At 45.2% G+C, this 10,824-nt stretch overlaps 1 protein-coding gene across 6 annotated transcripts in view; it reads left to right on the top strand.

The window, feature by feature from the left end:
- Positions 1-10,824, top strand: part of tiam2a (TIAM Rac1 associated GEF 2a) — a 171,881-nt gene that overhangs the window by 114,063 nt on the left and 46,994 nt on the right. For all 6 annotated transcript variants that reach the window (XM_080414416.1, XM_080414419.1, XM_080414415.1 and 3 more), the window contains 3 exons: positions 1,806-1,862; positions 9,001-9,174; positions 10,255-10,359. In XM_080414416.1, the coding sequence (XP_080270542.1) occupies positions 1,806-1,862; positions 9,001-9,174; positions 10,255-10,359 (336 nt within the window). The remainder of the gene's footprint in view (positions 1-1,805; positions 1,863-9,000; positions 9,175-10,254; positions 10,360-10,824) is intronic.

The following is a 10,824-nucleotide window of genomic DNA, read 5'->3' as shown; positions in this document are numbered from 1 at the left end:
GAGATTTGTGTGAGTTTGTTTTAAAGAGCCTCTAAAATGAACAGACTTTACGGCGAAGTGCTGCTGTTTACAGCCACTTTACAAATATACCTAGGCACAGGAGGGGGCGGGGGGGAGGAGTTAGCGCCGAGGCCAAAGGTCAAATCAGTGTTCCCATTGTCTTAATGGGATCCAGCGGTTGTGTCCAACAGGGTAAACAACAGACAGAGCTTGTCTGCTTTGGTTAAAAGTGAGCCATCTGTTGTTGTTTTTGTTTTGTTCCAATAATGACGGTCAGATGGTTTGTGTTAACGGTCAGATTGACCTCTGGTCCAACGAACAGGGTTTGTTATTTGATCTACAGCATGTCAATCAGTTCTTCTGAATCCCCCACATTTTTCAGCAAAAGTAAATAACAAGAGCATGTGGTCTTGTATGAAATGTAAAATGCCCATGATCTTTGATCACCCACTATACGGTCGAGTAAGTAAGTACAATATAAACAATCAAGTAAAAACAAGTTAAAACCACGCACATAAGAGCAATAGCACAATAAGAAGTAAAGCAAAAACGTTGACCTGCACTAGTGGGTTGGGTAAAAACAAAAAAATATAAGACAAAATGCTTATGAAACAAATGTGTTTTTAACAAGTTCTTGACAACTGACAACTGAAGCATGTTTTATTGCCACGGGTAGAGCGTTCCATAACATGCTGAACTATCCAATAGAACAGCTATATTTCATTGAAGAATGTAAGAAAAATCTATGTCGAGGTTAATTTAAATGAGATTAACATCTGTGTGTGAGAGATAATGATCTCTGTGTTAATTGAAAATGCACTTTGTTGGAGACTTGTGTTGCAGATTGACTTGTTTGACAGCACTGTCATCATTGTTGTGTTGCAATCATGTTGATGTGTATTTTCATGATTTAGCCACTTAAACCGTCAATATTTACTCAACATGACCTTTCACTCTGTACTTAGTCTGCTCTTTTAGTTATTTTTTGCCGAAAGGAGCCGTTGTATAGATCTGATTTTTTTGGCTAAAGTTCGCCTCAGAATAGGGATGCTAGGGTTCAAGTGGTTAATGTAAAAAATATATAATCTTATCACACAAAGATTTGGCGGCCTCCCTGTAGTAACTCTGAGGACCCCCTAGGGGCCCCGGACCCCCTGTTGGAGACCCCTGGTCTACAGTAACCCCAGAGAGAGAGAGAGAGAAAGAGAGAGGTAGGAGCTGGGAGAAGAGAAGGGTCCGGTAGATGAATAGATGGATGGATGGATGATGGGCTGAAGGCAGCTGACAGCAAAGATGAGGAAGAGAGATGGATGGACTTGGGTCGAAAAAGCAAGACGAGAGAGAGGGAAGTCAGAGGGTGGAAATAGAAATGGAGAAGTGGTGAACTCATTCATGACTTGGACCGACTGAGTCTCCTTTTCATCTCTCTCTCTCTCTCTCTCACACTGGCATGTAGGAACATCGCCTCAATACACACACACACACACACACACACACACACACACACACACACACACACACACACACACACTCACACACCCACACAAACTGCTTATTACGGCCCCCGGAGCCTCAAAGGCTAGTACGGGGACCCTGTGTGGAAATATTCATCAAAGCGCTGAGTGATCACCGCATTGGTTTTTAATTAGCAGTGTGTGTGTGTGTGTGTAGCTAATGATATTGGGTTGATACAGGTCACCCTGTGCTTCATCACTGATGAATCAGTGTGTGTGTGTGTGGTGCCTTGCCGTCTGTCTGTCTCTCTAATTGTCTCTTAATTGTCCTTTTGTGTCTTTGTGTTTTAGATCTTTGATGGTGACGCTGGTGGTCAACATTACTTCATGCCTCCCAGCAGCACTGAGGTAAGTGATGATATTCAATGACCTTTCTTCTCACATATGGTTATATTTGTCCTCAGGAAAGCAGAAAGACGGGGGGGGGAGGGAAGCAACAGAAAAGGACAATAATGTAGTCAGTTTGTTGCATATACTGTACTGTATACGGTATATATATATATATATATACACACACACACACACACACATACACATACACATACACACACTCTCACACACACACACACGCACTGCAGAGGTAAATGAAAAATGAGCAGAAGCAGTTCTCCTTTGACCCTTGCCGCCTGTCATGCATTTGAAGACCGACTGTGTGAGGATATATTTCCGTCACGGCCCTGTGTGTCTGTGAAGAGGATTGCGAAGGTGGTGCAGTGTAATGAGAGAATCTGTATGTGTGTGTGTGTGTGTGTGTGTGTGTGTGTGTGTGTGTGTCTGTCTGTCTGTATGAAATATGTGTTGTGGATCAAAGCAGAAGTATCCTTTCATGTTTATCTGCAGGTGTCTGCTAGACAGATAGGCAGACAGACAGCAGCATATCGAATGAGAGCCCCCCTCAATTTCTCTGGTTCTTCTCACTCCACCCTGCATCTGGATGGAGGACGGGGTCGGGGTGGGCGTCTGTTTTTTTTTCTCACAACAGCACACATGATAATGGAAGGCGTCGAGTTGAAGTGTCACACAGGAGGAGCACAGAGTGAAAGTCTTGTTTGCACCAGCCATCACGCGCCTGTGTGTGCCACGTGCGTGTTATAAAGTATTTAAAAGTTGGACATTTTGAATGGGAATTCTGTCTCGTCTCAGAATGTAACAGCAGCACACAGGGATGGTTCCTCCTAGCTTAACCGCTTAAACCCCATATGGTTGACCGGAGTCCCTCAGGGCTCTATACTTGTGTATTTTCTGTTTATTGTGGGAAAGGCTTTCGCTGAAAATAGCAGATTAGCATGTCGATCTGCTATTTCCTGCGAAAGCCTAACCCCACAATAAGGACGCTGGGGTCTAAGTGGTTGAGCCTGATTTATGCTCCAAGGTACAACAGTGACGTGACGGCATTGTTACAGTAGCTTGAATATCTTTCCAGCAACTTATAAGCGACACGCATTGTACTGTAGCGTATAAATAGCCTGTATGTGGCATCAAATGCTAGCAGCTTTGTCACAGAGACATCGTTGTCCTCCTCCTCCCGGTAGAGGCTCTTCCATCATTCTGCCTCGGGGGCTTCTTTCATGCACAGAAGACCTCGTCCTCAAAGTGCCGCCCCGATCTTCTGAAGCGATTAATGTCTTGACGCGCAAAAGATGAGGATAAATGGACAGTTTTAGACTAAGCAGAAGAAGCGGCGTGTGTTTTTTAAGAAACTCTTCCCCCAACCGGATACAGTGATTCATGCTACTGTGTGTGTGTGTGTGTGTGTGTGCGTGTGGAGGGGGTAAATGGTGAATGTGGCTTGTGTCAAAGCTCGCCGTAGTGCCATTAATTGCATACAGCCAGATACAGAAAAGGAAGTGACTTCAGGCACACAAAGGCGGTCTTTATTAAGCTCTGTTGCTTTATTGTCTAGAATGTGTCACTCAGTTCTTTAGCCGAGAGTTTCGATCTTTCCTCGAGTTGGACGTGAACATGGAAAGTAACTTGTCTCCGGAATCCATTTTGATTTAGTGGGGGATTTAGACTCTTAGAGAAACGGGGAGAGAGAGAGGGAGAGAGAGCGAGAGAGAGGTAGAGAGAAGAGGTAACCAAAGCTGTATTGATTTTTTTCAGCGGCACATGGACTGACTTCATCCTCTCTCTTGTCCTGCTCTGGGTCTCTTGAATCCCTGTAATTATGAAGTAATAATGTTCTTCTAATCCTCGGAAGTGAAGTAAATGTGTGCGAACGTCCTCACACGTTCGTGCCTGTCTGAGTTACTGCACAGCTCTACTGTGTGTGTGGGTGTGTGTGTGTGTATGGGGGGGGGGGGGCGGGAGGGTAGAGAAAAGCATGAATTGCTGCTATGATTACACTGACCTGGGTTCAGATTACTGCCAGTTCCACTCTCAGTTCAGTGAGAACGGAGAACACAAAGACTCAGAGCACATCAAAATATACCTCAATGGAATCAAAATGCTCACGAGGCGTGTGCGATCATCTTGTTCATCGAGGTGAAAACATGCAATTTAATGCCATATAGTCTCTTATTGTAGGCTGCTGCATAGCTGCTAGGCTTTCATTATGGAGTATAACTGACGTCTAGCCTGTTAGAACGACATTTTCGGTATGTCGGGTCCATGAAATAATAGGTCGGGTCTGTAATATCTGGGGACAAATTGGATCTCGGCCCGTCTTTTAAAAAAGACTGTCGGGTCCACTTGGATCTCCAGGGTAGGGCCCGACAAGCCTAGTGCTTCTCCCTAGCCTTTTTTCGGACTCTTGGACACTGCTGGGAAAATAGTGCCGATTTGTGAAATGTACTTCACTACTTATGTTATGTATGTGTCCATTATCCCAAAATAAAACAAACTGAACTGATCTCGGAACAAATTTCACGGGTCCATCCGGGTCCGTCATTTGAAAAAAATCTCGGAACCAGTCGGGTCTCGGAAAACAAAATTTGTGGGTCCATTAGGGTTCGGTTACGTCATTTTGGACCTGTGAAGAGCTCTAAGGTGTAATCCATGTACTTAACGTGTGTGTGTGTTGAGTGTTCCTGTACAAACGGTCTTTGTCTCAACATGCTGCTACTGTGTTGACACTGTGGACTATTCCCACAAGCACAGTTCAGGACCGCTGCATGTAAAGAGGATTATGAGGGCCCCCCACCCCCCACCCACCCCCCCATGTCAACATTCATTCAGAATGGCTTATTGTTCCTCCATTACAAATACCCCAGAGCCACCCACGCAGAACTGATCCACCTTGGGGAGGGGTACTGATCCACCTGAAGCCTGATTTATACTCCGTTGCACGCCGTAAATGGCAGATATACAAAGCTCACAAACCGTCACATTCGTGGCGCGTTGTGAGCTTGTAGATCTGCTATTTACTGAGCATGACACAGGCACGCAACTAAGTATAACTGAGGCTTGAGGCAGGGTACTGACCCACCTTGGGAGGGGTACTGAACTACCTTTGGAGGGTCACTGATCCACCTGGGGGGATGGATATTGATCCACCCAGGGCGCGGGGTGGGACTGAAGTACCTTGTCTTCGGGGGGCCAGTAGCCGACCGCATATTGCGTCAGCCAGCATGACCATAATGATGCCAGCTGGAGAGATCCAGATGTGGTAATTGATTTCCATTTCAATTAACCCATTAAGACCTGGAACTGTGTCATTTTTAGATTTGAGCAAAAAAGCATTATTTTACACTTTGGGCTATTCAAAAATAGCAGATATACAAGCTCATAGCGCGGCACCGAGTGCCGCGCTATGAGCTTGTAGATCTGCTATTTTTGAAAAATCGTGAAAATGTGTGCAAATCTTTGAATATATATATTTTTAAAGCGAACATTTTTAACTCAAATCTTTGCTTCTGGGGGTCCCTGGAATAAAATATTTTGATGGGGGTCCGTGGCCAAATACATATCATTTTGGGGGTCCTGGACATGAAAAAGATTGAGCACCACTGATATAGAAACATACGTTTTTCAGAAAACTGTTGAGATTTAGGAGACATGTAGAATCGGCTTCAGGTCTCAATGGGTTAAACATGAATGGCAGGTTGTCTCGGTGTGTGGTCGGGCCGGGGTAAACAAAACAATACAACACAATACCTTTTCACTCAATACCAAATCCCTAAGTAGCCAGGCGTACTGAAGGACAACTGATGCCATCTAAAAATGTGTGTTTGTGGGCACAAGTCTGCCGTAATGCAACACATTTTTATCTTTAGAGCATTTTTATGCAACTTTTGCTTTTATTTACATGTAACGGCACAGAGAAAAAAAACAGGCTGACGACAGAGACCGGAAAAAAGACGTGCAACACGGGTCTTACAGACGGAATGGAACCGGTGTCATTGCGATCGCGTGGTCAGCTACCGTCCGGCACCCCCACAAAATGTCCTGTAAGATCTAAAAGAGGAACCTGGGTGGAGCTTTTAAAGGAAATCATGTGTAATAGCCCCATAATAGACTAAGAAGTAATGTAGGGAAATGGAGGTGGAGAGAGGAGACTGCCATGTGTCATCATCATCTGTGCTCCTTGTTCATGTACCCTGCAGGTTGGTACGGTGATGTTTGTGTTAGCCAGTTGCTAAGTGGAACAGAACACAGCGCCTGTGTGTGTATTTTTGTGCAAACGTCCGTTTTTGGACCGCGGTCGGTCACTCGGCGTACGTTTCTCCACATTCCGTCTTCCGAGTCTCCAGGGTGGAGGGAGGCCCCACGAGAGGAAACACTGAATGACCGGCTTGACTTCTTGTTTTTTTTTGGACAGATCTCAACTTTATATCGTCGCTGTCGGGCAGAAACCTCTTATCTCCATATTTTAATATTTGTTGTTTTTTTTGTAGATTAACGCCCTGCTTGATCATACTACAGCGTCAGACAAAAGTATCAAAAGTGGCAGATCCGCAAGCTCGCGTTTTGAGCTTGTAGATCTGCTACTTTTGCAATTTTTTCATTTGAATCCAGAAAAGTAACCGCTTTTGACATACAAGGTTTCCGCCTGACAGCGACGATGTTTATTTTTTTCTCTCTCACTCTGACACACACACACACACACACACACACACACACACACACACACACAGTGGTGATGAGCAGCGCGTGTCTGGACCAGAGCATTGGCAGGGCTTCGTGGAAAGTTGACCAGGCAACGGTTGGTGTTCCAACCTCTCTGACTCTGAATGAGTGTACAGTTACTCACACACAGCCACAGGGTCACTGTCGTGTCGGCCACCAAATCTTTGCAATTTTCCAGTCACGCCACGTTGCTTACTTGTGACGGGATGGCGGTTATGCACATTATCGACTTATTTTCTCCCCCCCCCGGTTTGTAAATATGACCCCACAAGCAATAAAAACTTGTAATTTAAGAAGATCATCGTTTCAGAAAAATATTTTTGTTTTCGGATTATGGCGTAGTGGTTGGGTCAATGTTCCAAAAAGTTTTTTTTTCATAAGTAACAAACTGCACTTTAAACACAATTTCTTAATTGAAGAACCTTGCGAAATGACAACATTTGCTCAATCCTAGGCAGATCTTGGAAAATTACTGTGTATTTTGCTTATTTCTAGAAGGGTTTTCTCTGCATGCAGATTTAGGAAACATCCACTTGATTGAAACATTGGTAGCCACTGAATAAGCCAACTGGAACATTATTAGTAGCCATTGAATAAGCCAACGGGAACATTGGTAGCCATTGATCAAGCCAACAGGAACATTGGCAGCATTTATCTTGGCATTGCCAGGTATAAGGTAGTTAAGTCACGGGGACGTGTTGCTGGAAAACGAGGTGAATGTTTGTCTGTACGCCCATGTAGCCATGCTGGTCAGAATGCTGCTTTGTTGTCCCGGCCAGCGTGTGTGTGTGTGTGTGTGTGTGTGTGTGTGTGTCAGTTTGTTTGGGATAGGGGGGGTGGGGGTGTGTGATGGTGACGCTTACGGCCTGAATCAAAAGCACCTCAGTTTACTGCTCAGACATTTGGTCTCAGGGGAAAACATCTCTAAAGGCTTTCCTGTTCCAGGCGAGGTGACGCATCAGTGGCAATACACAAAGACAGACACACACACACACACACACACACACACACACACACACACACACACACACACACAGTCAGAAACACACAACGCTCTCAGTCTCACACAGACAGACACACACACACACCACTTGGCTTACTCTTGCGGTGGTGGTCCCACAATGGCGTTAACGGCTCACAGTGCTCCCAGACCCCTAACAGTAGTTGCTAAGGTAACTTATAATGTCTCAATTATCTCGCTCGGTCTAGCTGAGAAGAGCCCCCCTGAACAGTTTTTGGTCAGAAGTGCTGAATCATTGGTTTTGAGTCAACCCTTGAGGTTTTGGTACATTTGGCATGATTGAGTATTTCCTCAAGATGTCGAGCCTCGATAGTTGTGGTCCGAAGCCACACTTTGGCGTCGCCCCCACTGTCCCACAATGCAACAGTGGTCCCTTTCCCCCCTCCAGAGACACGGAGTCGCAACCAAAAACCCCAGAATGGCCGCCTGTGCGCCCCGGTGGCGAGCTAACCCCGGCATTAATACCCAACTCAAAACCCCACTGTTAATCCCACTGAGAGATAATTGCCCTCAAATGGCTCCCTTCAAAGGCTGCGCTCTGATTTCGCTTTTGTTTTTTCTACTCCATCACTGGACGCAAAATGACGTGAATGGCATTTAAGGAAACTGAATTGGTCTTTTACAGAGACGCGGCGCTCCGCAGATCTGCAACCAACCCCCCCCCCCCACTCCCCCCCTTACCCAGACGAGGCAATCTGTCCTCAGTCAGTCTGCATGTGTACACGATCATTACCTCCATATTATGTGGAAAGCCTTGTCTGCGTCGTCAAATTACTTTCTGAGAGGCTAATTGTATGACAACTTTACTCGGCACATTGAACCACTGCCAGGCTCCACATTTAGACTAATGGAAGTTCATTGATTTGTTTGCCATTACTTATTCTTTCTCCTATTTCTGTCTTTGTTGTCTCTCTCCATCTCTCTCTTGCTCTGTCTCCTCTTTATCTCTTTCTCTCTATCTCTCTCTCTCTCGCTCTTTCTCTCTCTTCTCTCCATCTTTCTCTCTCATACTCCACACCTCTCTTTATCCCTCTGTCTCCTCTATCTCTTTCTCTCTATCTCTCTCTCGCTCTCTCTCTCTCTCTTCTCTCCATCTTTCTCTCTCATACTCCACACCTCTCTTTATCCCTCTGTCTCCTCTCTCTTTCTCTCTATCTCTCTCTCGCTCTCTCTCTCTCTCTTCTCTCCATCTTTCTCTCTCATACTCCACACCTCTCTTTATCCCTCTGTCTCCTCTCTATCTCTTTCTCTCTCTCGCTCTATCTCTCTCTTCTCTCCATCTTTCTCTCTCATACTCCACACTTCTCTTTATCCCTCACATACTGGACGCCTCTCTCCATCTCGTCTGTCTCTGTATCTTCTTTCTTCTTCCTTTCTTCTATCCCTATCCATGAGCAGAGGCTGGACGTGCTTAGCAGCATCTACTCCATGTCGCCCCCCGAGGGCGGTGTGTGGGAGAGCAGTGGCAGCGAGGTGTTGACCTGCAGTGTGTACCTGCCAGACAACCTGACGGTCCAGCTTCCTGTCAGGAGGGACCACACCGCCGCCCACCTCCTGGCGTCAGCCTGCAAGGTACAAAGAAGCTCAGTGACAGCCAGTCAACACAACCAAGATGGCTGCTTTGCAACTAGAGCACCGGCACATGCCAGTCCTAGACCAGTGGTTCTCAACTCCCATCTGTAAATATTTTGTGCCAGGGACAAAAAAACATTTTCGACGAAGTGACCCGCTGTGAGCTTGTACATCTGCTAACATACAAATAGACAAAGTGGTTAAAATGATTGTGATGCTGTATTAACTACTTTTAGCTGGGGACCTCCTGGAAACCTCTCCAAGGACCCCTGGGGACCCCACTTTGAGAACCACTGTCCTAGACCACACATTACTGTTACTCTTAGAACATTTAACTTGAAATTAAAGAAAATAAATAAATATATTTTTAAAACAAGTATACAGTATATATTAAACTTCAATATATGAAGAGAACATGTCCGTTAATCATACAAAGAACAAGCAAACAGTATGCATAACTGAACTTTAATGTATTTAACCGCTTAACCCCCTATACAAATGTGTCATTCACAAACATAATGCTTCGTTGTGCTACTGTCAAATCATTGTATGGGTCTCTCATTATAATTAATTGATTAACCACTTTAACCCTATATACTTAATTGACCCGAGTCCCTCAGGGGTCTATACTGTACTAGGTCCTCTCCTTTTTTCCCTCTACCAAAGCTCTTAGTTGAAAGTAGCCGATGTACAAGCTCAACTCCTCACAATGCAGTGCGTTGTGAGCTTGTAGATCAGCAATTCTGGCCAAAATGTTCACCCCAGAAGAGGGGAACGCTAGGGTTCATTTTGGTTAAGTGTCTGTGAAACTTGTACACAATTGTACACAATCCACACCCCTGACCCCACCCTCTCCCACAGGTGTGACAGCAGATGTACAGACAACGTCCAGATCACAACAAATGTCTTTTGTTAAACAGGCTTTATGTGTAATTGAGTAGTATAGTCAACGTGTTGTTGGGCTGTGCCCTCTTCATGGCAGCTGCCATACGGAGCGTCGTGGCATGAAATATACATGTGTTGTGTTGTACATGCAGGCTGTCATCAATCAGGGCCCGCTTTGCTTTGTTGTTGCTGCAGGTGACACACCTGGACCCGGCTCTCCACTGCCTCCGCGTGCACAGGTGCGTGGGCCAGGAGGTGGAGGTCCAATACCTGTCCCCCGACGAGCTTCTGCATGGCGTGGTGAGTGAGGGAGCTTGGTTTTCAATATACACAAGGGACCAATGCCCATGTACCCGTCTTAACTACTTCAAAAGAGTGCGTAACGCCCACACCAGAGGGAGCTCCACTGATCTGATTCCCCCCAGATTCGTAAACATGGGGATGAATTAATTCTACTGTTATGCCATTGAAATGTGGAATTCCCTACTACCAGCCATCAAAAGGGGTGTTTTTTCCTTCAAAACCGCCATAAAAGAGCACCCCCCACTGTTTTTCTGTAAATATACTTTTACTGCTCCTCGTATTGATGATTTCTTGTATAGTATTATGTCTTTATATGTCTTGATGAATTGAATACATAGGACCACAATGTGTAACACAATTGTGTTATCCTTTTAGCATTATTGTATAACTGTACCTCTGTACTTTTTGCAAACTGTTAAAGTATTCAATCAATCAACCACCACAGGTTGACCCGTAAGGGTA

Source organism: Gymnoscopelus braueri (assembly GCF_963280865.1).
Source record: "Gymnoscopelus braueri genome assembly, chromosome: 19".
Classification (NCBI taxonomy): Eukaryota; Metazoa; Chordata; class Actinopteri; order Myctophiformes; family Myctophidae; genus Gymnoscopelus; species Gymnoscopelus braueri.
Note: the sequence above shows the minus strand (reverse complement) of the source record. Positions and strands in the feature narration are given on the sequence as shown.